This window comes from Petromyzon marinus, chromosome 8, assembly GCF_048934315.1.
Source record: "Petromyzon marinus isolate PM22_M1 ecotype Great Lakes invasive population chromosome 8, UKy_Petmar_22M1.pri1.0, whole genome shotgun sequence".
NCBI classification, from domain to species: domain Eukaryota; kingdom Metazoa; phylum Chordata; class Hyperoartia; order Petromyzontiformes; family Petromyzontidae; genus Petromyzon; species Petromyzon marinus.
The window spans coordinates 17,558,097-17,585,819 of NC_133674.1; the positions used below are offsets into that span (position 1 = coordinate 17,558,097).

General features: G+C 48.0%; 1 protein-coding gene across 3 annotated transcripts; it reads right to left on the minus strand.

Annotated features, from left to right (window-relative positions):
- Window positions 1-1,560: 1,560 nt before the first annotated feature.
- On the minus strand, window positions 1,561-26,427 carry LOC116940322 (RYamide receptor-like). Of its 3 annotated transcripts, none has more exons than XM_032949994.2 (7): window positions 26,030-26,427; window positions 16,541-16,870; window positions 14,855-15,028; window positions 10,842-11,051; window positions 9,836-10,045; window positions 6,210-6,484; window positions 1,561-4,084 (listed from the first exon to the last, which is right to left on the minus strand). In XM_032949994.2, exons 1-7 carry the CDS (start codon window positions 26,102-26,104, stop codon window positions 4,051-4,053), a joined length of 1,308 nt encoding a protein of 435 aa, XP_032805885.1. In that variant the 5' UTR covers window positions 26,105-26,427; the 3' UTR covers window positions 1,561-4,050. The 3 variants fall into 3 exon arrangements, with proteins under 3 accessions (XP_032805885.1, XP_032805886.1, XP_032805883.1); XM_032949995.2 differs by having other exon boundaries at window positions 16,481-16,877; XM_032949992.2 differs by having other exon boundaries at window positions 16,481-16,870; window positions 26,030-26,426.
- Between the last annotated feature and the right edge of the window lie 1,296 nt (window positions 26,428-27,723).

The following is a 27,723-nucleotide window of genomic DNA, read 5'->3' on the forward strand; positions in this document are numbered from 1 at the left end:
GCCAACATTATTGGCTCGGCTGGCATCACCTCCTGCGATGCAACAATCCAATTCAGCAGCTGCACACGAAGCGGTCTCAACGCTCCATCTCCCCGATGGACGACCTACTGGACGCGTCCCACCCTCGCGAGTGAGTGACTCGCTCCATCATTGTCCGAAACAAACCACAACATCAGCTAGTTGCTCTTAAACTAGTCCTGAATACCTCCAAAACCAAGGTGCTATGCTTCTCACCAGGACTAAAGCAAGCAGCTATTTTTCCCCAATTATATTCCGTAAATAATAATCAAATAGAGCAAGTCAAGATCTATAAGTATCTTGGGGTCATCTTTGATTAAAAACCGCATTTTCAAGATCACATTGATTATATTGGTAAAAAGACAAAAGTAAAAATTGGTTTTCTGTATCGACACAAGCACTGCTTCCCCCCAATGTTCCGTTTGGAATTGATAAAAACTACCGTACTGCCTCTACTTGACTACTGTGACATCGTGTATAAATCATCCCCCAGTACTTTACCGAAGAAGCTTGATTCAATTTACCATTCGGCCTTAAGATTAGCATTGAACTGCCCATATAAGACCCACCACTGCGATCTCTACATTGGGTCAAACTTAACTTCTCTTAATGATCGACGGCTTGTGCATCAGATCTTATTTATTCACGATGTACTTACAAAAAAATCAGCAGACTACCTGCTGGATCTCCTCACTGTTTCAAAGAACAAATGTGACCTAAGGTCTTCTCTCATTTACCAGCTTCACATTCCTTATTGCCGTAAAAATACTGGAGGAAGGGCCTTTGCTATTGATGCCCCCAGGGTCTGGAATGCTATCGCCAATAAACTGCAACTTGGATCACTACCTGTGAGATCTTCGCTCAAAACTGCTCTAGAGGAGTTATACACCCCGAGCTGCCACTGCTATTCATAATGGCCTGAAATCAAATGTATCATTCCGGATGACCGCTGCAAAGTATGGTCTTGAGTTTTGATTATAGTGTGCTGATTTTTAAAGGTGTATTGAAAATGTTAGATTCTGCTACTGATACTCCAGCTGTTATGGAGTGACTCATGCAGCCAACTATGGCTGCAAAGTTTGGTCGTACACGTTATGTATATCGTTTATTGTTAAATTTGAATCACAGTTCCTATGGTCACTGTTACATTGTTTTTCCAGCTTTATTTTGGTGATTTTGGGAAACGTTTTGGTTTAGCCATGTGTGTTTTTTTGTAATAGAGAGTTAACCTGATAACTTTAATCTACATTGTCTTATGGTTGTTATTGTTTGACTTGCATCTCACTGTGATTTATTTGCACACAGCGTTGAAATGCGGTGTTTTTTTTCTGGAAGACTTTGCTGTTTTTTCCAGGATTTTTCTGCTGCGTGTAGTCACTTTAAGATGTTTCTTGTTCATGTTTTTGTTGCGGTTGCACCCGAGTCAATGGCTCACAGGGTTATACCTAATCAATGAAACTGAACTGAACTGATACGCACAACAATAACCTTGTTGGTACAATCGCACAAAATAAGCATTTTACAAACCGTAAGGCAGAAGAGTAGAAAAAAACATAGAATTTTATTTTGGTAACATAACACACATACTCTACATTGTGCAATATATGGCGAAGCAGATATTACATACAAAAGGACAGCTCATTAGGTATATTTAAAAGTGTAGTTTGGTAAAGCAGTGTTTTGAATGGGAGAATATATACACTGAACAATACAATTTAGGACTGTGAAAGATAGCAACAGCTTCTGGAGGCCTTTTTCACACATTCAGAAGTGGATTGATTATGGCTGATGATGTTTGCGTGTATATATTACTGTGCGGAGCGGTGGTGTAGCGGTTAGCACATCGCGCTACAAACCTCACCACACGAGTTCGATTCCCGCTCACAGCCAACACCGGTGACGATTATCTAAACCGATCCTGGGCCTCCCCGAGGTCGTCTGAGTAGCTTGGTGCGGCGTGTAAACATCGCCACTGGGGAGACAAAGGCGGCCGAGCGTGGTGCTCGCTAACAGCACTTGCACCAACAGCCTGTTAAGGCTATTACGGTGGATCTTTGCTCGATCTCTTCTGCATGTGAAAGAGTAAGCAAGAATGGGAAACTACACAGCATCGAATCTTTATTTAGCTTGAAGGAATCCGATGAGCTATGAAGCTCTTTTGAACAGATATCCAGTAGGCTGCATGGGGGATCTTTGTCTTTGTTATAGACCACTTTGATTATAATTATCAGCATTACTGTTTCCACAGTAAGCCTTTATTTTTAATTGAGCTGAATGCTGGTCCTTAAAGTTGCTCGCTGCAGCCAGAGAGAGGAATTATTCGTTTTTTTCCAAGTGGGAATTGTATATTTTTGGAGTTTCCTATTTTTCCTCTCATCCAATTATCTTGCTTGTTCTCCTTCGCACATCGTGTGCTTATTAATACTGTTAATTCTTTGTCAAAAGGCAAGAAAATAAATAATACATTTGCAAGTATATTTGGTTCATTACATTGGCATGCTTATTGTAATACGTAACCACAGCTTCCGCCCACGCATTGCACATGCAAGTCCACTGTTGGGTGAAGGCCCCTGTGCGGATTGTTGGGATTATTGACCATACCATGGCTTGTCACTGCGGGTTGGTGAAGGCTGGGAAGGCGGGGAGCATATAAATAGAGTATAACAACACCTTTTTTCTTCACCACTGCTGTCTGCTGCGCCACAATGTAGCCCCGGATAGGGCTGAACTCTCGCTTAGTGGACTATGATGATGATGATTATTGGAATGCCAATAATATCCATCATCAAGGTTGTTTGCCAAAATCGATGAATGCTTACTGGCATCTATGTCTTGTATTATCACATTGCCAAGTGTACTTACACTGACTAAAGGTAATATAATACTTATGATAATCGGTCTTCATTTGCCTCAATTTAATAATAGCACACAAGCAACAGGGTGGTACATTTTTATGAATGCCCACTGATTTTACAATAACCGCCTGACTCGCTTCACAACAGGCGATTGAAAATTGTGAAAGGGATGTCTCCATGTCTTACAAAGGAGTAATAACAAAGGGCATCGCAATTAATGAAATAAAGGAAGAAGCTTTAAAATAAATGCATCACGTCTCCCTTTTGGCAGTATTCAAGTGGGATATCTATAAACGAATCGCCTTGCATTGAAACACGACACGTCACTTGGGGTGTTTCATTATTTACAGACCGCGTGCCTGTGTAGCACGTGCGTGTTTACAGAGTGACCACCACGCCTGTACACCCACAGAGCGAACGACGTGGCTCGTCTGGTGCAGCTTTGCCATTGCACGCCTTGTGACAGGCGGACGTGCAGCGTGCTCTTCGTGCAAGAACACTTGCGGTTAATTCTGCGATGACATTGCTCAAGCAGATGGGGGGGGGGATGAGATATTTTGTAGTTGATCCCGCCTCTTACAGATCCCCGGAGGACCGTTTTCCCACCCGTGTGATGCGTGGAGATTTTCACTTTAGTTTTCACTTGTATAAATAAGGACAGTGCATGAAATCTCGTTGATCTTTCACCGTAACCTTGGCGTCTCCTGCCACAAAAAAGGGCACGCGACTTCAGAGTAGCCGCGGCACAGATGTGAATTTGAACTCCGGTCCGGGAAAAAAATAAATGACGCAGTTGTAAATTGTACAAAACAGACCGACCTTGCTACGGAACGAACAGCAGTCATCGCAATGTTAACGGTACACATCGTTCAGGATACAATACGTACGGGATACCTACGGTGACACAATGTAGCTGCTGTCCAAGAAGCATTTACGGAACCTCCGTGCCTTGTTATATAATATGAAGGTTGTCTTTACTTCAAGCGCAGCCATAGACATTTTCTGAACGCGGAGATCCACTGATTAGCAGAAGAAGAAAGCACAACAAACATACGAACAATAATTTTCCTCCGGCTCAAGATTTCCATTAATTTTCCATGTTCGTGATCGGTGACAATGATGTGCCTCCTCCATACGAAGTCCTCCAATGTTCTCTGATTTTTTTTTAAAGCTCACTTCATGTGTAGGTTTCCAAAGACGAACCAGTTACGCTGCAAAAAAAGAGAACACAATACCGTCGTGTTAATGTGAATATACGAGCGTTGGTTTGCGTGGAGTCTGATTTGCATTGGTCAGACGATGCACCATTTTCTCATGCAACTTGAACATTCGCTGCAGTGGTCAAATGTGTTTTGATTATCGGTGGCTTTCCCATTTGTAAAGAGTGATCCTCGTCATTATTCTCATCAAATCTTGAGTTGTTTTTTTGTTGTTGTTTGCAATCTATATTCATTGATGTTAAAAATACTCTTGACTGTTCCATGCAGGGGAACAAGAAGGGTGTGTGCACATAACCTTCCGTGGAGTGGACGCGAGTGCCTGCGACGAGAAGGGAAATTCAAGGGATGCACTCAACTGTCTCAACTAATTCGGCCGTATAGCGGCTACAGCTGGGGACTTGCAGAGGCAAATTGTTGGAGAAAGGTCGCAGGTGTTTTGACAAAGGTATCTTTTCCAGGGGCTTTTGGCAATGCTAAAGGCTGGACACAAAGGCATCCAATTGCAACTGTTGGTCCCCTTCTGCATTGGCACTGCTGTCAATAAAGACAACAGGTGTCCTGCGTGGGTGGCCTGGGGTTAGAGGAGCGAGGCCAGCACTGCCGAGATCCTGGGCACAAATCCAGGCAGCCCAATCGTGGGTAAATTTGGCTCCTCAAGTGCACGGAGTTGCAGTCTATATCATCGATGACTGCACGCAAAAGAAAGACGTCCATCGAATAATGTTCTTTTTTTTGCACAAACATTCTAACTTTGAGAATACCAATGTCACTTTCACTACCACGCGGCAAACACCCTTGACAGCAGGGCGCATGGGGGAGGTGCAGCACTCTTAGTGGTGGAGAGGAGGAGGAGGAGGTCACTTGGGGAGCATCTCTAGAAGTTTGTTCTGTGATTGTAATATTACTGGTAGGAAACGTAGTGGGTTGGAAGCCCAACCGGCATGAATTCACAGGAGGCAGGGGATTCATTGTGTATGTCTGTGGATGTCTGTCCACGTGGGAGGGGTGGGGCTGGGTGGAGAGGGGAGGGTAGGGAGGGGCTCGGTGGGGAGGGGAGGGTGGGGAGGAGCTGGGTGGGGAGGGTGGGGCTGGGTGGGGGGTGGGAGGGGTGGGGCTGGGTGGAGTGGAGCTGGGTGGGGAGGGGCTGGTCACCCCGTGGTGCCCTTATAAAACTCAACGTTTAACCTACTCACGCCGGCTTGTGCCCGCCCTCACAGTCGGGCATATTTGCGGAATACACCACGCCGCCGTTGACCCTGGCCATTGACCGAGCAACCCAACGTTCCTACCAGCTCCCTCCGCAGGAATGTGTTCCACAAGCCGTTCTCAAGTAAGGAGTGATGCAATTTGGTCTGTGACCGTTATCCAGTCAACTTTTTATGTTATCTCATTGCATGATGTTGGCAGCACATTGTGAATACAATGGTGATTTTTTTTTTAGTTGTTGTTTAAGAAAGACAAACACCCCCTCCATTATGGCCAACTAAAACCACACGCTCAGCAGAGACGCTGCAAACCCACACGACAGGTTCATGGAACTGGAGAGGCCCACGAGTGTTGACGAGTTACGGTGACACCACAACGCATCATATCGTACAAGAGCTACCGTATTCGTATAAGTAGATTTTACTAAATATTGTGCGAGCGAGATTATCGTGGCTCGAATGTGTACCTCGCATATTATTTCCTGACAAAATATATTCATGGAATAACAACAGCACAAAATGTAAAAAAACAGCTTTGCCCATTTTAAATGAGTATTTTTGCACGCAAAAAAACAATTCCAGAGCAATTGATGGTATTGTGGGGTTATATGACCTCATCTGTTTTCGTTGTCATTTAATTATTCCTTGTGTGACTGGCAGCATGTGACTTGTAAGCGTTATAGGATCATAAAGTTTCCACGACGAGAAGACTTAGTCGCAGTTCGTGTCGAGTGAATTTGAAGTGGAATACATTTAACCATGACATTATATCGTCGTCGTGAAAAATTAACATCGCCGTAATGTATCGTGACGACATTTTTTTTTTTACAATCGCGGGACCCGATGTTCGTTTTTAGAACAATAACAACAAAAACAACAACAACGACAACAACGACGTGGGACGGATTCACCTTCTTGCAGGCGGCGCTGCGTGCTGATTGTGGTGGTTCCCAGCCGCTTGCTGGGGGACCGTGTCCACCGTGAGGTAGGTGCGCACGGAGCTGCCCAGGGGCAGGGTCTTCCTCTCCTGCAAGCTGGAGCGCATGCTCATGCTGGAGCTCTTCTGCTTCTTCGCCTTGCTCTTGCCCCCGTCGGCCGCGCCGCTCCGATCGCACGGAGCTCCGCATGGGCAGTCGAGGCACGGCACGCCGGAGCAGAGGCGCGAGCACAGCTGGCGCAGGTCGGCCTGGGGAATAAAAAGAAAAACTCCACTGAAAACCGGAAAAAGATAAAAAAACACAAAAAACTGGAAAAACACTGAAAACCGGAAAAAGATAAAAAAAACTAAAAACCGGAAAAAAACACTAAACACCGGAAAAAATTAAAAAAACACTAAAAACCGGAAAAAAAACACTGAAAACCAGAAAAAGATAACAAAAATCCATCAAAAACCGGAATTTTTTTTAAAAACACCAAAAACCGGAAACAATAAAAAAACACTAAAAACCGGAAAAAATACAGAAACACTAAAAACCGGAAAAAAAAAACACTTAAAACCGGAAACAATAAAAAAACACTAAAAACCGGAAAAAAATAAAAAAACACTAAAAACCGGAAACAATAAAAACACTAAAAACCGGAAAAAAATAAAAAACACTAAAAACCGGAAACAATAAAAACACTAAAACCCCGAAACAATAAAAAACCGGAAAAAATGAAAAAAATTAAAACCGAAAATAATACAAAAAACACTAAAATCCCCCCCCCCCCAAAAAAAAACGACCGGGGGGGCCTCCTTTGTGAGCGATCGCACCTGCGCCTGGGTTGTTCTGCAGCTCCCGAAGAAGCTGGGTTGTTGTTGTTGTATGTGAAGGTGGGGAAGGGCTGTAAATGTCGTACGCTATTTACACCGCAGTATCGCTAAAATTGCAGTAACCATGTTTTAAAATGCAACATCTCACGTGCTACTGTTTGCACGCTAAAAAAAGGCAAAGATCCCCCGTATAGCATTATACAGACTGTTGGGGCAAGTGCTGTTAGCGAGCACCTATTAAGGCTGCCACGGAACACCAGTGGGTGGGTCGCCAAATCCATGCCCAGCCGCCTTTGTCTCTCCCAGTGCTGATGTTTACACAACGCCAGGTACGTATTTAAAGCTAAGTCGACCTCACGAAGGCCCATAAACCAGTTCAAATATTCACCACTCGTTATTGGTCATGCGTGGGATTCAAACTGAGGTCACAGGGTTCGTAGTGCAGTGCGCTAGTGAGCAAATGCACACGTATACACAGAGCTTTGAGCTGAAAGTAAACACTTCAATCCAATCATAGATTAAGCTTTTAATTATCATCAATATAACATATGAATGAAAATGAGAACTTAATCCATTTACGAGATGGGGAAGAAAAAACACAACCTCCGGCTCATAACTTGCATAATTATTGCTTGGCAGCATTACATGTTGAGAGTGTGGCTTCAATTATGCTCTGCTGAACAAAAAAAAAGACTCTTGGAAGCCTAAAAAATTTAATCCATTCCACATCTTTATGTGCACCATCATTTGACATCGGTAATGGTCAATCCACTGCTGGATGAAGGCCTCTACAGGCCATCGCGATCCCTCACCATGGGAAATGTAAATGGTTAGTACATGCATGAGAGCGCTGTGTTTATGCTTCCGAGATGTATCCAGTGACAGCAACTGGGAAAAAAAAATACGTCTCTGGCTTTTGAATACTTTCATTGTGTATGTCTGTGGATGTCTGTCCACGTGGGAGGGGTGGGGTTGGGTGGAGAGGGGAGGGTAGGGAGGGGCTGGGTGGGGAGGGGCTGGGTGGGAAGGGGAGGGTGGGGAGGGGCTGGGTGGGGAGGGTGGGGCTGGGTGGAGGGTGGGAGCGGTGGGGCTGGGTGGGGTGGGGCTGGGTGGGGTGGGGCTGGGTGGGGAGGGGCTGGTCACCCCGTGGTGCCCTTATAAAACTCAACGTGTAACCTACTCACGCCGGCTTGTGCCCGCCCTCACAGTCGGGCATATTTGTGTAATGCACCACGCCGCCGTTGACCCTGGCCATTGACCGAGCAACCCAACGTTCCTACCAGCTCCCTCCGCAGGAATGTGTTCCACAAGCCGTTCTCAAGTAAGGAGTGATGCAATTTGGTCTGTGACCGGTATCCAGTCAACGTTTTCATGTTATCTCATTGCATGATGTTGGCAGCACATTGTGAATACAATGGTGATTTTTTTTTTAGTGCCTTCTACATACGTGCAAAGCAGAGAAACCTCAAGTCCTGCAAGTGTCGGTCGATGATTTTGACTCCGCAAAGGTGCATTATTGTGTGCGTTTCGTGGAATTACATTACTGCAAAAAAAGGATCTCGAATGCGCATCAGAATTGTATTGTGCTAAATGTCCTTAGCGTGGATGTGTACAGTCTTACCGCACAAAAAAAAGGACGGAATTTTGTGCACCTTGGTGTATGCCTCCCTTCAGAATGCGGAGGCCCTCTGCCTGCAGTGATTGATGAAGTATGCAATCTATGCCCATTGTATAATACAGTGGCCACGATCAATCTCTGGTGGTGGAACAGCAAGGGCTCCTGTTTGAGACCATCAATTTCAATTCCTGGCCACGGTAGGACCTCACTCTCTGGGGTGACGTAAAAAATTAATACGGCGAGGTGAGCTTCGATTGACGCAGAGTCAAACGTGGGCCGGTCTATGGAGAGGCTGCTCTTCGTCATTTACGCATGCAGCAGCCCGTTTGTCAATCCACTGCTGGATGATGACCTCCCAACGTAAAGGTTAAGTTCAGTTAATTTTATTAGGTATAGCCCTGTGAGCCATGCGGCTCTTGAATCGGGTGCAACCGCAACAAACAAAAACATGAACAAGAAACATCTTAAAGTGACTACACGCAACAGAAAAATCCAGGAAAAAACGGCAAAGTCTTCCAGAAAAAGCACCGCATATCAATGCTGTGTGCAAAAATCCCAGTGAGATGCAAGTCAAACAATAACAACCATGAGACAATTTAGGTTAAAGTTATCAGTCTAACTCTGTACGACAACAAACAAATATGGCTAAATCAAAACGTTTTCGAAATCACCAAAATAAAGCGATAAAAACAATGTACATCGGAACTGTACACCAGGCGAGGGAGTTCACATCTCGCCACCGCGAGCAATGTCCCAATGTCCATTTGAGAGCTAAGAACACGCTGACCCATCTATATAACGTGTGTGTGTGGGGGGGGGGGTGGGGGGGGGAGCGGTAGTGTAGTGGTCAGTGCGCTGCACTATGAACCCGGCGACCTGAGTTCGATTCCCGCTCACGGCCAACACCAGTGATGATTATTTGAACCAGTTCCTGGGCCTCCCCTAGGTCGACTCAGCCTGTAATTAGTACGATGTGTAAACAACGCCACTGGGGAGACAAAGGCGGGTGGGCGGCCGGGCGTGGTGTCGGGCACCCACCCCCTCGTGCGCCGTGCCGGCCTTTCACAGGCGCTACTCGCTAACGGCACTTGCCCCAACAGTCTGTGCAGGCTATAGGGGGAACCTTTGTCCTGTGTGCACCGGCGGCGTTGCGCCGTCGCACGCACCCTGAAGCTGTCGTTGTAGAAGCCGTAGACCAGGGGGTTCCACACGCTGTGCGACATGGCGAGGAAGTGAGAGCAGAAGTAGAGGGCCGTGGCGGAGCCGGGGTGGTGAGGCAGCAGCGAGGGCCCGAACTCGAGCAGCGCTTGGAACACGTTGAGCGGCAGCCAGCACACGGCGAACATGAGCACGATAATGCTCAGCATCTTGATCACCTGCAGCGCACGCAACGGCAAAGTCCCCCGGCGAGATGTGTTGGCGCCATTTGTGTTGCGCGAACACCAAGCGGCGGGTCATCCTTTCGTGCGTGACCGTGCACGATCTGTTCTTGTTCAGCTCTCACGCGATTAACGGATTTAGATTTCAACATTTCCATGGAAACAAAAACATATCATCCGTTCGAATTTCTCGCAGAGCAGTGCAACAATTGGTGCTATAGAGGTCGGCCCATGGAATCGGACATCATGGAACTATCTCCAAGTGACCTCTGCACCACGCGACGGAGACCAACGCTCTCCCACACCAACTCTGCGTCCGAGGCAAATGTTTGTCGCATTGCAGTCGAATCGATATTTCATTCCCGGAGCTGGGATTAGCCCAATTAAGCGCACGTTCCCACATGTCCGGCGATAGAGATAATGTCCGTTACATGGCAGTCAAACCGAAACTGGAATGTTGCCATGTGAAGTAAAAAATAATAATGCGATGGGATTTTATAGTGAATTGGTGATCGGGCTAAGACCATTATCTCTCTACATTTGAAGACCCGGCTTCATTATGGGTGAGCTAATACTCAGATTAAAAGCCAGGATCTGAACCCCCCTGAGCCATCCGGGGTCACCTCGTTTGTCACTCTCAATGTAAATTTCAATTAAAACAACAACAACAACAACAACAAAAATCGTGGGGAAAAAAACAAGGTGACAGAGATGCGGGAAAAGCTGGACTTGCTGTGAATGGCTTTTCGGGAAGAGCCGCACTATCACCGAACAGCCGAGCCCCACACTCCACCTTCCGCTTGGAGCGCTCCTGGTGGAGCTCGCGGTTGTGGTCGACGTTGCCAGGTGTCCGCCGGCCCCACAGCCGCACGGCCACGCTGGAGTAGGCGAGGGTGAGCACCAGGAGGGGCAGCAGATAGGTGCCGAGCAGCAGCGCCACCGTGTAGCTCTGCTGGTATCCGCGGCTGGGCCAGCCCACCTCCAGGCATTTCCCCTTGCCCAGCTGCAACATCGGGCCACGCGTCGCCACGGCTAACGTCGTCGTCGCTGACATACAGACACGCCGACCTCACTCCCTCCCCTCCCCTACCATTGATCCATCGGCTAGTCCTCACCATTGATCTATCGGCTAGTCATCACCCACATTTCATCAACCGTTTGTCACCGACTCGCCCATCACCCACCCATCACCAACTCATGACTTATTCATGACCCAAACATCCGTCAGCCGCCCCACTCCCCCACCCATTACCCATTCCACCACCCAGCTATTCACCCAGCCATCACCCATCCTACTGTCACCCACCTACTCATCGCCCACCCACGATCACCAGCCAGCGCACACCTACAGTATCACCCGTTCATCATTCAACCACCACCAACCTTTCAGCCACCTACCCACCCATAATCTGTCAAACCATCACACACTCATCACCACACACAGATCAACCACCCATCACCCATTCATCAGAAACAAAACGATCAACCACCCAAAACTCACCCATCGCAAAAACCATTACAACGTCTTTCCACTCCCTTCTGTGCATCTGGCCGATGACGTTGGGTGTTGTTTCGATTGAGGATCGTGCGACATGGACTTGTGGGTATGGGGTTTTTTTTTATTCTACCGTTAATAGTCAAACGTTGGAGCCGAATGATCTTTGCCTTTTAAAGCATTGTCAAATTGCTTGGCGTGGGCGCCTCCGGGTTCTAACAGCATGTCAGGGCACTGAGCCGGCACCGTTGAGACCTTGGGTTCAAGGCTGTGCAGTCACCCGTGATTACACTGGGTCATAAGGTGCTGCAAGTTGATGGCCTCAGCCCAGTCACCATTGGGTGCACGAATATTTTTTATTTATTAATTCCACATAGTCCAACTGTGAAAATTAAAATCAGTTTTATTTTGTTGTCACATGAGATGAAACACTCTTTGCCATGGTGAAATTGATCAGAATCAGAGTATGTATTTAAATTGGCGGAATCCGATGGGCTATAAAGCTATTTTCACAGTAAAATTAAAAAAAAATATATATCCCACGAATTTAATAAAGGAGAGACGTTCAGAAGTGATTGTGCGATTTACATTTTATGACGCCATTCTCTGACACGAGGCGGTGCATTTTCTCGATTTAAAAAAAGTCTAAATGCAATTGTATTCATCACGTGACAACCTGGAGCCAACAGCACATTTTGGAATATAATTGGAATTTAAAAAAAAACGAAAGACGCATATCTATGGAGCACCTGCACTATTCCACAATTCAGTTGATTGCCTGCTGAATATCTGCCTGTGCTTCATTCTCTTGGGATGTTGGCAAGTCACAGAGGAGACCAAAGTGAAAGCAGTGATCTGAAAAAAAACAAATGATGAGGGAGAGATTTGGAGATTGGACGAGCCTTGAGCCGGTCACGTAGAGGCTCGAGAGAAGGCCAGCAGCGTAAGGGTTTATAAAGGGAGGAAGAAGTCCAGAGAATGAGGTGGATGGAGTGGATGCAGGTGTGAGGGCAGGGTGGGGGGGGGGTACGTCATGAGGGAATGGGGAGAAAAGAATGTGTGGCGAGGGGGGGAATGTGTGATCTTGAGATGGATCGCAATGCATTCATTTCCAGCGAAGGGAATGAAACTGGTGACAGCTTGGGCCTTATCAGAAAAAGACAGCCCAACAACACCGCGTTTGGTACCCAGGCAGTTTTAGCCCTACCAATATAAAACACGCGCTCGAAAAAAAATCTAAAATATTCACACTTTTGTCTTTTCACGACTGGATGAAGGCCTTCCCGAGAACTCCATGTCTCTCGCAGCCCAGTGTGGCTACCGTTCGTCGTGCTCTTGACCGTGAAGCGATCTCATCGCTCCATCTCCACGGCGAGCGATTCCTTTCGGACGCTCTCCCTCCGCTGGCTGCCGTTTCAACTCCAGTCTTGTCCACCGTTAATCAGCCTAACTGGCGATGTCTTTTGCCCAAAGAAAACAATATAACCGTCGCGTAAATACAACGTTTAATAGGCCAATGCATGAATGGTGGAATAGGTCGTACATTACAAACGATGTTTAACTCTTAATCTAAACATTTTTGGGGATTTTACCAGGTAAGGCCCACTGAGCTAGGAAGCTCTTTTCAGAAAGGATTTGGCCACGCATAATATCTCAATGAATTGGCTTGTCACGTGAGAATTGATAGCAGTCACATACGACAAACGCACGTTTCTAAATGTGGAGGGAGAACGCGGAGAACCTAGACAAAATCCACACGACAACTGGGAGAACACGCAAACTCCAAATATACAGCAGGCGTCAGGGTCGGGATCGAACCCACGACCTCCTGCATACCAGGCGAGGGGGTTAACGTCTCACCACCGCGGCACTCTATAGAGGCTGTTAAAATGATGTCTTCCTGCTTGGACAATGTCGTTTCATTGCGGTAATTCAATTAAGGGAGCCTTGGATCCAGGTAGAGTGTGGGTAACGTGACCTCTTCCAGCCCAGCTGTCCAACGTCAAACAGTTGGCAAATTGCCCCCAGAAAATAGCAGCACTCTGCTCGCAGTGGTGTAAAAGACTCAGCGAGGGTGGATATTTTACCCTCAATTCACAATCGTAAGAGCAGCGTCGTTCTTGGCGATATTATGCTGACGCCTTTACCACCTAGGCGGTGGCACGGCCTCGTTGGTGGCACGTTCAGAGCTTGCTGCAGTGGCCGCCCTGGTTATTATGACTGTGGAGGTATTATTAGCCGCAGTAAATACGCGCCGTCTGCTTCACGGTGGATGACAAAGGACCTCGTGACGTCAATCTCCGTACTAGGCTGTTGTTTTTTTGTCTGGCGTAACGGTACAGCAACAAAACAAAACAAATTCGGAAAATGATCCGCTCTGAAATGTACGTGGCAATCGCCGGCCTCTACTCCAATGAACGTGGCAGGACCCTCATGAAAAGGAGTCCTGAGACTCTGTGAGGCTTTTCTGGGTCAACAAGTATAACACGTTATTTTAAGAAGATAATCAATCTCGCCACGTATTCCTGCGGTTAGAAAAAATACACTCTGACGTATAATTGCGACAATTAAACTATTGTGCTCAGTTATCGAGCAACCCACTTATCCAAATGCACGCTGGGGTCAAATGCCCCCCTGCGCTTGGCTGAGGTGGAACCCTCGGGGGGGGGGGGGGGGTTTAAAATTGCAGAAGGCAATGCCTTGTGGCGTGTACCGTAATGACTACCCCGGTGATGAAATAAAAAAAAGATAGAATTCTCATTCGGCTCGTAGGGTTGGTCGGCCAGAGAAGGTCACAGCTGGCTCTGTGGCTCTGAGACCGCAGCGTCTCCCAGGGAGGTGGATGGATTTGGAGGGAGGGAGCGAGGGAGGTGGACGGGAAGGTGGGAGGGGTGGAATCATAGAGAGAAGGGGACATGTGGCGGCAGGGAGAACGTGAGCAGCTTTGGAGAGTGGTCGTGAATCGTGAGTGTGTGCGAGACGTGGATCGGTATAGAGTGGTGGTTAGCGCTACGCTGCGCTACGAAACCCGGCGACACGGGTTCGATTCCCGCTCACGACCAATACCAGTGACGATTATCTGAACCGGTCCTGGGCCTCCACCTAGGACGACTAAGCCGCAATTGAGTACCTGGTGCGACGAATAAACATGGTCACTTGGGAGACAAATGCGGCCGCGCGTGTTGTTGGCCACTCACCCCGCTCTTGTGCTGTGCCGGCCTTCATAGGTGCTGTCCAACAGCACTTGCCCCCAGCTGTCTGTCAAAGGCTCATGCGGGGTGGGGGGGATCTTTTTCACGTGCGAGACTCACCCGAGAGATGCCCAGTTGCACCGACGAGATGCTGATCGACACGGCCCAGATGAGGGCAATGAGCACCTTTCCCCTGGACTTGGTCATGCGCGAGTGCAGCGGGTGACACACCGCGTAGTAGCGGTCGATGCCGATGGTCGTGAGCGTGTAGATGCTCACGGACACGGAGAGGGTCTGAAACGCAAGGGAACATCGGGCGAAGATTGTTTTCTGTTTTACTTCCCGTGGACCAATGCTGCACCCTCGGCTGCATCCGAGATCCCTTCCCGATGTCTGAGATCCCAGCTGCGACGCTGCCGGATTTTAAGGCGAACGCGTTTTGTAAAAAATGTACTTGAGAGGACACTCGCCGCTTTTGCCAGCGCTCCCTCCCTGTGTAGCAGCAAGTACTTTTCAGTAAAACTCAGTTTAGATGCAACCGGATACGCAAGAGAGAAAATAAATGTGGTTTTCAGACGAGACCCTTAGAAAACCTCGACTGACGGAGCATCCCTAGGGGACTGGGGCGAGGCGTTCCAAGAACGAGACGCCGAACAACTGGAAGTTCCATCGCCCACTGAACGCAGATTTATCCCGCTACATGTAGCACACAGTACTACATATCGCGGGATAGCATTCGGCTCAGCGATGCATTCTTTTTCAGAGAAGAGGGCAGCCGCCGCAAGAATAACAATTGCCTCGGCTATTCAGACAGGGCCATGGCATTCTTTTCATCTGGTTATTTGTGACAGAGGTGATCGCCAAATAGTGTCTTGAGATAAGGCACTTACTGATTATTTTCTTGATAAAGTGCAAAGCAATACTTACCGAGTATTTCTTTTTCCCTCGTAAGAGAAACTATATTAAACTTTTCTAAATCAGCTTTTCGACATTAACATATATATTGCATCTTAGGTAGCAGCAGCAAGATACCCTGGTTTTGATACACGTGCAACAACAACAACAAAAACCTACAGTCTACTAATCTTCGCAACAACCGCGAAAAACAATGGGATAGGAAGAGATAGGAAGCGATCGCCCACGGTCATCTCTATAAATATTCTCTGAGGATTCTTTCCTCCATGGAGGTCTGCATTGCGCGGAGGTTCGAGACGCCCCCCCCCCACACACACATTAGCCCCCCGCACTTTGCAGTAATCATTCTGGGTAAATGACACGCGATGCGAGGCTGCTTTCCGCGTGTCGCACTCCCGGAGACTGAACGCGCGCGGCAGTTCACTTTTTTTGGCGCACGTTTTAAAACCCCACGCGTCTCTTGACATTCGCAGCGGACCCCGCCTATTGCAGGTGCAATTCGATATTTTTTTCTAACACCCGAGGGGAGGGGAGGGAAGGGATTTTTTTTGTTTCCTTCATTCTATTTATTATTATATTCTCATTATTATTCACCGTTATAAATTTGCATGCGTTTACGCTTTGCGGATTGACAAGCTGCCAGAATTCTCTCGTCAACCGCTCACGGCCCCCTTACGTCCTGGAGGTGGAGAGGGCGGGGGCGTCAGTCGTCACAACGAGTGGGGGAGCCTCCCTCCTCGTGTCTATTTACTCTCGAGTCAGTCGGTGGGGGCGGGGGAGGGAGGGGTCTCACGCCCGCGTAACCGCGCCTGGCGCGCCGCGGTCACTCGCCTGCGCAAATCTCACGAGGGGGCACAGCAGGGCGCCGAAGAGCCAACTCTGCAGCAGCACCTCGGTGAAGGTGAAGGGCAGGCAGAAGAGGGCCATCGTGAGGTCGGCCAGCGCCAGGTTGATGAGGAAGGCCGAGATGTCGGTGCGCGCCCGGCGGCCCAGCGCCAGCACCCAGACGACCACGGCGTTGCCGGAGAGCGCCAACACCGTGGCGAGGCCGTAGAGCGCGATGATGACCGCCTGCCAGCGAGGGCCCACGATTGGCTCCGCGTCCTCGCCGCCAAAAACCCCGGTGACGTTCGGCCCCGTGGAGCCGTTCTCGCCGAAGTCGCCGACGCCGTGTGGCAGCGGAGCGCTCGACGCATTTTCCGGCATCTCCATTGTTGGGATCTGAGCTCTCGCACCCGCACGCAGACGAAGATTCCACCACCACCCCCCACCAACCTCCACCCCACGTAGCCCGTACAGGCTGTTGGGGGCAAGTGCTGTTCGCGAGCACGTGTGAAGGCCGGAATGGCGCACGAGGGGGTGGTGTGGTCAGGAATCACGCCCGGCCGCCTTTGTCTCCCGAGTGGCGATGTTTTTACAACATCGCACCGGGTACTCGATTGAGGCTGAGTCGATCTAGAGGAGGCCCAGAACCGGCTCGCACACACAGAAAAAGTTCCCCCATGTAGCTGTTGAGGCAAGTGCTGTTCGCGAGCACCGATTTAAGGCCATTAAAGTGGTGGTTTCAGGTCGCTGCACTGGATACTCATTTAAGGCGAAGTCGACTTAGGGGAGGCCCAGGACTGGTTTAGATCATCCCCACTGATGTTATCCATGGCTGGAAATTTTAACCGAGGTGACCGATTTCACAGCGCGGTTCGCTAACCGCTACGTCACTGCTCCACACAGCGGACACACGCACAGACATGCACACTCGAAATGTCACAGTTGTCATGTGGAGAAAAAAAGGCCTGAATGCATACATTTGCAATGACCGGTCCCGTAAATTATCCTCCCACAATGTCCATTTCAGTCGAATTATAATCGTTTCAAATTATAAATAACTTTCTGCAATTTCCACACCGCGTCCGACCCACCCACCATTAGAGTGCTATTGGTGGAGTTCATTTCACCAGGAATACACTGAACAGGGCCTTTGATTTATTCGACGAGCCAATTTGAGGGCCGGTGGAAAGAGAGTTCCACATCTTAGGCGCCACACGCGAGAAGGCCCCGCTACTACCGCCCAGCGCAGAAGGACACATTCTCGGTTGAGCAAGCAGGGCCTGGCCCGAGGAGCGCAAGGTCATGCATCTACCAGACGTCTGAGAGGGCCTTACGGGACTGCAGGTACTGAGGACCAAGGCCAAGGGAGAAGAATGACTTGGCTCACTGATGATGGAAATCATCTCCAAAAGTGTACTGTGTGTACACGTGTGCGTGTTGTGCTGTCGGCAGGCATCGTGCCATCAGGCGGAGAAGCTATATTCGGAGATCTTATGGAGCGGTGGAATCTGTGCGTGGGGGGGATGTCTGAAAAATATTTCGTGACATTTTTCCGTGTTTTTTTCTTTTACACAGCTGCGGGAGGGGGTCGCACTTTTCAACGCACTCTGCAATCAGATTGTCGCGTCACATTTAACTTTTTTTCATTCTCAGAACTGGGATTTGTGTTGGCAAATGAAGTAGGAAACCAAATATAATGATGTATTTGTTTTGCAGCGATTGGCTGAAAAACAATCAGCTCGCAGTCCAGTTCAATCACGAGGAGCTGGCCAGAACCAAAACCCGGAGCTCGGTGTTACCAGCTTGCCACCCGGCCACCTCAGGGGATAGGATTTTTCTAAGCATTCGGCATGAAAATGTAAAGCAATGTAAAACTATAGGCCGAATCTGCCATATGAGTAAAACCAATATATACTATTTTTTATGTCCGATTAACATCTTTTGAAAAATCGGATTTCAGTAGCTATAGTCATACACTTTACTATATTTGTGTTCTTGTTTTTTTGTTTTGTAGTCCTTGGAGACCTCCATGATCATTTACATCTGTCACTTTTTTTTTCGCTCCGACACAATCGTCCATTTGCATCCGAGATCTCCTCAACTCTTTCTGTTGAGCTCCTCGTCCGTTCCTCCGTCCGTGCGTGCGTTCGTACGTACGTGAGCACGTATGGTTGAACTTCTTTCGCACCGTACGTAACCCCAACCGTGCGGGGGGGGTGGGGAAAGGGTTAACAACAAAAAAGGAGAGGGAGACCGCTTCTCTACCGCCGCTCGCCCAACACGCGGCAGCCTCTCGCTGAAATCCAAGGCTGGAGATAAACCCTTGGCTTCATGATTACACGCGGTTGTTGTTGTTGTTGTTGATCCTCTCTTGATCACTGCCTGGGTGTTTTTTTTTTTTTACAAGAGCCAGACAGCAGGAAGATTAGTTGAGGTGTGAAGTTGACAAATCATCATATCCAAATAAAATCTCGCCGCACGTCAGACTTGTATATAGTTGTATTAATGCCCTGCCTATTCCCTATCGCACCGCGATGGTACTTAACCCAGTTTCGTCTATGCATCTTTCACAGATTCATTTTTTTTACATCGCTCCACAACACCCTCGCTAACGTAGGCTACACAAGGCGGAGGAATGGGGGAGGGGCGCCATAGCCGTTCGCCCGCTGCGCTGTGAACCCGGCGACCCGAGTTCGATTCCCGGCCGCGGCTAACATCGGTGCCGAGCGATATCGGAATAAATCTTGAGCAGCCCTCCGTGTCGCCAACCTCCAATGACCAGCATGGTGAAGTATGGTCAAACAAACCCTCGACCGCGGCGGTGTGGGGAGGATTTCATGCAGCAGTGGAATGACATGAAGCTGTATATTTTATATTTCTTATCTAACCACAACATCCTGCGGTGGTGTAACGGTGAGCACACTGGATTTTCAGACATCTCCGATTCGATTTCTTCCTCTGCCTCTATACATCCAGCAGTAGATACGTTGACAACGCAGTTAGTCGGTCGGTATGTCGCGTGCGATTGTAGCAAATGGGATCTTCACATCCATTCCGTACGTCTGGCTGGTGTGGAAGAGTAGGCCAAATTCCATCTATCAAGTTCGTTCCAGTTCAGGCTGTTCTGACAGCTGTGGTGTAAGCAAACAATTGCATGGCTGTGCTTCTGTCTCTTTTAACCCAGCATGTATATATCCTTAGGCAGCATGATTATAGCACTGCGTGGATAGTATTTCTAAACAAATATGCATTGGATAGTATTATAATGTATATACACAAGATTTAAACTATGACACGAACACACAATACGTGCTTGTATGCATTTAAAACGCGTTTTGCCGATTTGGCACGTAAAATATAATTCAGACGGTAAGCGTGGATTCAAAGCCATTAAATGTGTATAAAATAATATTGCTCGATATGTGGACAAAATCCAAGCACATCGTGCATGATAGTGTGTTTTTAAATGTATCAGTTTGACACGTTCTCTAAAGAAAAGCCTAAAAAAGCCAATTAAGACAGCAGCTGTGCCCTGCTCTTGCCTGTGAAAGTCATTCGTCCTTTGCCAGGTCTATGGTCGATTTTGGATTATACCATCAACATGTACGGTCACCACTTTGCCAATAAATGTGTCGCTTAAGGGAATAATGCGGCAATAGCAAAAGCACACAAGCAGTCTGTCTTGTGTACCACTGGGCACCCCATTGCGTATACACGAATTAATATCGAGCACGGCACAAAGCGATCTCACAGCGTGCGGAAGATTTGGACGCACAACGGCGTACGGAGCCATTTGCAAATAATTACCCACGTGGCTGATGGCACGGAGATCTCGCTGCACTTTTGTTCGCACGCAGGGAAGCACCTCAAGGGGTTTGGTGATATTTTTTTTTTGCTTTGGCACCCTTCGAACAGGTTCGTGGCCGGTCACTTCGGATTGTAAGTACCGAGCGGTCTCCCAAACGCACCGTGGACAAAACTCAACCCAGCGTTGGGGGGGGGGGGGGGGTGGGGGAGGGGGGGGCCGCGTGCGAGAGGTCACGTTGCGTGCGCGCCGTGCACGACTCGACTCGACGAGAGGCGTGGATTGACCCCGAGGAGGTCGGGGCATCGCGGCAGGGGACAAGCTGCTGCTGCTGCTGCTCATTGCCAACAAAACGCAACGCACCGTGACTGCAAAGGAAACGTCCCCAATGGTCGGTGGTGGCCGACAATTGGCGTGGCAGGTTTACTCGGCGGATGTGCTCGGGACATGGAGGGGCTTATTTTTTTTTGCGTTCTTTTGCGTGACGTTTTTTGGGCGGATTGCAACAGATCACAAACTGATGTCGAGATGCAAAACCCATTCGACTGCTTCGGGAGTGGCCGCGCGTGGAATTTGTTTCAGGTCGCCGTTTGGATGATCCGATGTTGTCAGTCGAGTCATAGCAGCTTAATGGGCAGCCTCCTCAAGAAGTACCTCGAGAGGCAAAAAAAACACTCACACACACATTCGGAGCCGTAGACGCCCCTTGCCGCGATGCCCCGTTGACAAAACATTCCGAAGGCTGTCGATTATATCGACGACGATGGCGTCGTCATTCATGCACGCACATACGCGCACACGCGCACGAGAGTTTGTGGGAAAGGCCACCTCACGGTTTTGACAGCGTTGATCCACAGACTAACAATCACTGGACAGCTGGGACCAACAAAGGGCGATGCAGGGAACACTGCCGTGGGCTGTCTGGGTCATCGCACAGGAGGAGGACATATACAGACAAATAAATAAATAAATATCCTCCAGAGGAAAATGTTTGGCAAAAAAAAAATCACACGGGAAAAAGCTCCTGTCACAAAGAAGGGCTCCAGATTATGTTTTGGGTCTCGTAGGCTACTACCAAAAATGATAGAGGAGTTGTTAGTGAGTGAGGACTTGTCCCTTGCTTTTTATTCGACGCGTCTGCGTCGATGGCGCAGCCATCGATCGAGGGTCGAAATCGAACCGCGTTGTGTGATCAGCACCTCGCTCGCTGAAGGTGAAGTCGTGTACTGTATACGCAACTGCGCACAATTATGTGAGTCACTTATAGCTGCTTTGCCGTTACTTATGGCCAATTATGGACTCAGACCATTGTCCAATCATCTCATAGAGTCCCTGGCACGTAATAATACGCTACACAGTGACAGTGATGGACGCAAAATGCCGATTTATTACTAATAAACCCCAATGATCCGATCGAAATTCGGGATTTCGATCGGATCATTGGGGGGGCACGTGCCACCCCCCCACCTCTCCCCCTCCCCCCCCCCCCCCCCCCACTGGCTCTGCCAGTGGCTACTACTGTTAATCCTTAACCTTGCATAAATCTTCAACCTCCTAAAAGATACAAATTAAGAAAGGGCCAACAAAACCGTATTTTTGGGGGGCGGGGGATATGTGCTCAAAGTTGAGTTCTGAGACTCTTCAAATGCCTCTTTGTTGTAGCAGAACCCTCTCGCGAATGAGAGAACGCTCTTGATGTTGCAAACGGATGCGTCACAGCGTGGCGTTGGGTGGGGGTATACAATAGTTCTCCAAGAATAGTCACTCTCCAAGAACATTCGGGCCTCATTATTTCCAGTCATCTACATAATTGCTTGCCGCAAACTCCCGGGGAGCAGCAGGACTCGACCACCGAACGGGAGTTGTTCGCGTTCGCGCGACGCTCTGCAAATGTATCCGCTTTTGGTAGGGAATTCATCTTGGGGGAAAGATCACGAGCGCGTAAATAGTCACCGCAGGGCAACCGTTTGGTGCGGGGAGGGGGATGGTAATGCTGATGTGTTGGTGCAGTCGGCATTACGAGAGGACAGTGTGGGTGCGGACCTCGTTCGTCGCAGCAAAGTCCGAGTTTTCGTCCGCTTGGAACACGTGCTCCATCGTGCTGCATGGAGCCAACGTCAATTTGACGTCAATCTGACGTTGGCTTTTCGCTTCCGAGGGAGGTGACGCCAAGGGCAACATCGCGCGCTCGTATTTTAACCGGGCAGCGGTAATACTACATTAAGTTCACCGTGTGCGGGCCGACGTGTCGCTGACTCGGTCACGTGGTTTTTCTTTTTATTCGCCAGCAAATTGCAAGATCCTCGTTAGCATGTGAATGGATCTGGTTCAGGAGAGGTAAAACCAGCCAACGCTGGGTTAGATGGGGAGGGAGGTGTGGATACTGGGTATGACATTAGGGTATATATATATGAGGAAGCTTTCGAACCAAGAGGTAGGACAATTGCTCCTCTCGAGGCGGTTTCTCAGAACCTCTCTACAGGCCGCAATATTTACCCGCAACGATTGGCACCGGAGCCAGCTGGCATTGAGACCCAAGCAACGCTGGGCACTTGTGGAAGGGGTCCACAGTAGACTCGAGCACTTCCCAGACCCGCACAGCCAGTGCCAGCTTACATAACGGCGGGTGCCCACCATGCAGTTTGTTGTGTTGTTTTCAGTGAGGAAGGTTTGCCCGTCCCTCCCCCTCCCCTGCAACCTTTGACCTGTGGTTGTCAACGATCGAGTGCCTCCCTCCGGGCTGTGTGCCAACAAAGTTGTGAGGTTCACCGCGCGGGTGTCTGGCCGGGCACGCGCAGTGCGTGAAGGGGCGCGCGCTGGGGTCGGTGAGACCCGCAGCAGGCGGAGAGCCGTTGGGGGTGCCCGGTGAGCGAACGTTGAATTTATTCCGCAGCGAGCGTAGCCCGACTGCGCTTATCGGAGGTGCGGATGGTCTGAAGTGCACTGCCACGTTTCGACTGATGCGTGGCGCTGTAAGTAGCGACATCAGTAATAATAATAATGATACTCGCAACGACACTGTGTGACCGTGGAGAAAGTGCAAGTGTCCGAAATGCTGCTGTGAGAATGCATTGGATTCTCGGGCATTGGGGGGCACTAACGCTGCCACGAACCGTTCATAGGTTCCAGGGTGGCAACGAGACGCAACGTCGACACACGTGTTGAGTGTCTACATATTGTGTGAATACGCAAATCACAGTGTTGTTTAGACTATTTGACTCCTCACGCCACGGAATGCACATTCGATCAGCGTCACGTTTCGACGAATTCACATTTTAGATCACGCAGAACAGTCGTTTGTGTTTCCACTGTGGAATTTTTTTTCTCTCGTCTCTATTTTTTTTTTGCCGGAGGTGCGATTCACGAGAATCTCCCTCGACGTTGCTAAGAGTGGAAATTAACTGCTCGAACCGTGGGGGGGGGGGGGTGGGGGGGAGCATCTCTGGTCTCTGGTTTTGTAAGCGCCCTTGCTGCTGGGCAAACAATCACCGCCCCGTGCCACAATTCAATCTAGTGAAAGCATAATGCAATCTGGTGAAACAATTTGGTGAAAGCATAATGCAATCTGGTGAAACAATTTGGTGATATTATTTGCAACTTCGTCCGGGTGACTCACTCCGTCATGGGAAGCAATCCTAGCATACGCGCCGGTCTGCAATAACCAGTAATTAGTCAGACGCTAGTTTGCCCAATACCAGTTAATACAAACGCTTTGTTTTTTTCGGTAAAGTCACGTAAAATAAAATAAAAATTCACGACGTTTCGGGCTAAACACAAGCGTCCATCATCAGGTGGGAAAGCATGGTCTGCTGCTGAGGCAGACTGTTTTTAAAAGGTTTGAAATGGGTGTAGCTCAAGGGTCATAAAGAAGTGGCCGGGGCTAGTGATTGTTAATGTGAGGAATTAGCATGATGTTAATGTGAGAAATTAGAGGGCACGAAAGTGGCTATGTTAATGTGAGAAATTAGAGGGCACGGAAGTGGCATGTTAATGTGAGAGATTAACATGATGCTAATGTGAGAAATTAGAGGGCACGGAAGTGGCATGTTAATGTGAGAGATTAGCGTGATGTTAATGTGAGAAATTAGAGGGCATGGAAGTGGCATGTTAATGTGAGGGATTAGCATGATGTTAATGTGATAAATTAGAGGGCACGGAAGTGGCATGTTAATGTGAGAGATTAGCGTGATGTTAATGTGAGAAATTAGAGGGCATGGAAGTGGCATGTTAATGTGAGAGATTAGCGTGATGTTAATGTGAGAAATTAGAGGGCATGGAAGTGGCATGTTAATGTGAGAGATTAGCATGATGTTAATGTGAGAAATTAGAGGGCACCGAAGTGGCATGTTAATGTGAGAGATTAGCGTGATCTTAATGTGAGAAATTAGAGGGCACGGAAGTGTCGTGTTAATGGGAGAGATTAGCATGATGCTAATGTGAGAAATTAGAGGGCACGGAAGTGGCATGTTAATGTGAGAGATTAACATGATGTTAATGTGAGAAATTAGCATGTAAAAGTAAGCTAGGAGAGCGGCCTCCTAAACGAGGGAGTGCAACCCAACGGGTGTAATCCAAAGGGCCTGTGAGTATGAGAGTGCAATCCAAAAGACATGTTAGCATGAGAGTGCAATCCAAAGGCATGAGAGTGCAATGCAATGGACATGTGAGCATGAGAGATATGAGAGAGGCATAGAGAGAGAGAGAGAGAGACACAGAGAGTCGAAATAACAGCTGACATAGGCAGGTTGGATTGAAACATCACAGTCAGTTAAGACTTTACCTGGTTAATAACGTCCTTCCAATGATTGCTCAGTTTGAACCCATCCTCTCGGTTGAAGTTGTGTCTGTGTTTATATATCTGGATGGCTTCATGAAAAAATCTCTGAAGCTGGCCGGTAGGTTTGCAGAGTACCTCCGTCTTTGAAAAATCAATTTCGTGTGAGCCCACAGCGTTAAAACAATGATCGTTACGTAAACACGCATTGCGTCTTTGTGTCTAACTTCAACTGCTTTAGATGACAAATTAAGTGGGGGAGGTCTGAGGTGCAACCAGTCATAGAACACAAGTCTTACCACGATGGCTTACATAATTAAAACTGAATAATTGATATCCACGCATGCAATGCATACCATTTCTTCTCATGCGCACAACGCCGCGTGTTTCATAAAAAAAAATTTAATTGACTTTGACATGAATAGCATGAATCACAGTGTGAACCCAAAACATCGCACGATGACTTAATAATAACTTATATTTGACACCAATGCCCGAAACATTGATCATAATGACTTAAAGCTTTCGTGACTGCAGGAATTCATATTCTTTAGGTCTTTCGGTAATGCCACGTAGATAGAAACAATAATAATGCTATTATTTTGATTTTTTTCTATCTACGTGGTTTTACCGAAAGACCCAAATAATATTTATCATAATATAGCCTGTGGCCAAATCGACAGGACCGTGCCCAGTCTTATTATATCTCAGAAGGTAAGCAGAGTTGAGATTGGAAAGTGGTTGGATGGGCGACCACCGTGAATAAGAGAGGCGTCATAGGCTGCTGCGTTTCTCTCTCGTGGGGGCAGTGCGGACACATCCATTTCAATGGCGAAGTATGGTCAAACAATCCTTAGCACCGAACGGCGTGGGCTAAAAACCTTAGTGCACCAGTGAAATTGACCCAAAAAAAGGCTGTACGCAAACACATATGCTACACTCCACTCGACACACATAAATACCAAAAGGAACTTACCTCCGATATGCCACTTTCCATGCGAAAATTTACACCAAATTTCAACGGGAAAGGGTCTGGCGCGAGCGAGGTCATTTAGCAAAAAAGAGGTTTAAAAAAAAATCATGAAATCTACTTGATGAACATTGGATCGATAGAGCGCGATTGTCACACCGCTTCGTATTGACGATTCAGAAGCACGACCTAAGCCTCTGTTGCACACAGTCTTTGCCGCTTGCTGCTCGGAGTCAGAGCCGCTCTAGAGCTCTGCCTTTAAATACAATTACTGCCACCCCCTATCGCTCCCAACCACCACTGCTACCGCCTTTCCTCCTCCTCCTCGCCCCAGATCCTTTATGAATGAGGGACGCTCGTTCACAATTCGCCACTTGCAGATCTGCGTATAGGGTGCACGGTGTAAATGCAATGACGGGGACGGGGGGGGGCGAGGGGAGGTTTCCACGCAAGAGAGAGTATGAGCTGTGTGGCGGTGCTGGTCTCTTGAATATTATTTTATAAAATGCGTCATTAGCGTATGCACGATTTATGGCAGGATTCGTTTCCACGCAATCTTTCAAAAACAACAACAACAACAACAACAAAAAGTAGCGTGCGTTGTTAGAACGAGGCCACCTTTTAAAATGTGGACCATAAGCACCACCAATAATTAATATCCGTGTTGGTAGATTGTTCTTGATATTGGTCATTGTTAGCAGGTGTGGCACGAACGTGTGATTGTGGTTCCAATCACAATCACAATCTAAAAAGTGCGTAATACAATGATCAGCAGTGGATTGATCATGGCCAATGTGGTTTTTATTTTCGTCGGACGTGGATTGTTTTGGTTGTCTCCGATTTAAATGTGGCGATCCGAGTAAACCCCCGCACCCATCAACACCGTCGCATTCCGCGTAAGGGATCGACTAACGCTCGATATGTGGATCAATTATGGTGAAGATGTGTGTGTTCGTGTCGCGAGATATCTGACAGATCTTTAAGGCTTCTATGGTTGAGAAAGAGACTTTAAAATTGGTCAGGAACGATCTCGTGACATCACTTTAGCGACGTAGAAAACATAATGAGCTTGGGGCTGCTTTTATTCTGTGACAAAAACGCTTTATAGCTCATCGGATTCCTCCTGCATGAATACATATTCTGATCATTATTCGACGTTTCCAGATTCGTATGTTGTAGCATGCAGCCACTGGAGGCGCTACCGCTCAAGGCAGTTATTTAAAAGTAATCGATTTATGATCAAATTGCGAACGCGGAATCGCGACATTCCATACCCCGAGTAGATACGAAATCTACAACATAATTGGTCACTTTAACGCGTAGGCTGTCGCGAACAATATTATCAACAATAGAGGTGTGTTTGGGGATTAGATCGCGTAAATATAAAATGTTGTTAAACCCGCTTTCCACCGATATAGTCATATAGAAAGGGTTGTCACGTAAACAAAACATGCAAATTCGTGACCGGTACAGCACACCGATGTGTTGGAGAGTAAAACCCACAACATTTACAATTCGAGTACGACGTTTCGCCAGTAATTACAACCAGCAACATCAGGCGGACAGCCAGATTTGTGGAGAAATCCTCCTGTTTCGGTCTAAAATGTTCTGTTTACGTGACAACCCCTTACTAGTTGGCTGTGTCGGGTGGTGGCGGATTTAACGCCACATTTATATATTTACGAGATCTAACAAAAAAA

Coding starts and splice junctions, on each gene's coding strand:
- LOC116940322 (XM_032949992.2), bottom strand. CDS start 26,104: ATGACCTCGCTCGCGCCAGACCCTTTCCCGTTGAAATTTGGTGTAAAT. Junction 16,871..26,029: donor TGGAAAGTGGCATATCGGAG/GTAAGTTCCTTT, acceptor GCGAGAGCTCAG/ATCCCAACAATGGAGATGCC. Junction 11,052..14,854: donor TGCAACTGGGCATCTCTCGG/GTGAGTCTCGCA, acceptor CCGATGTTGCAG/CTGGGCAAGGGGAAATGCCT.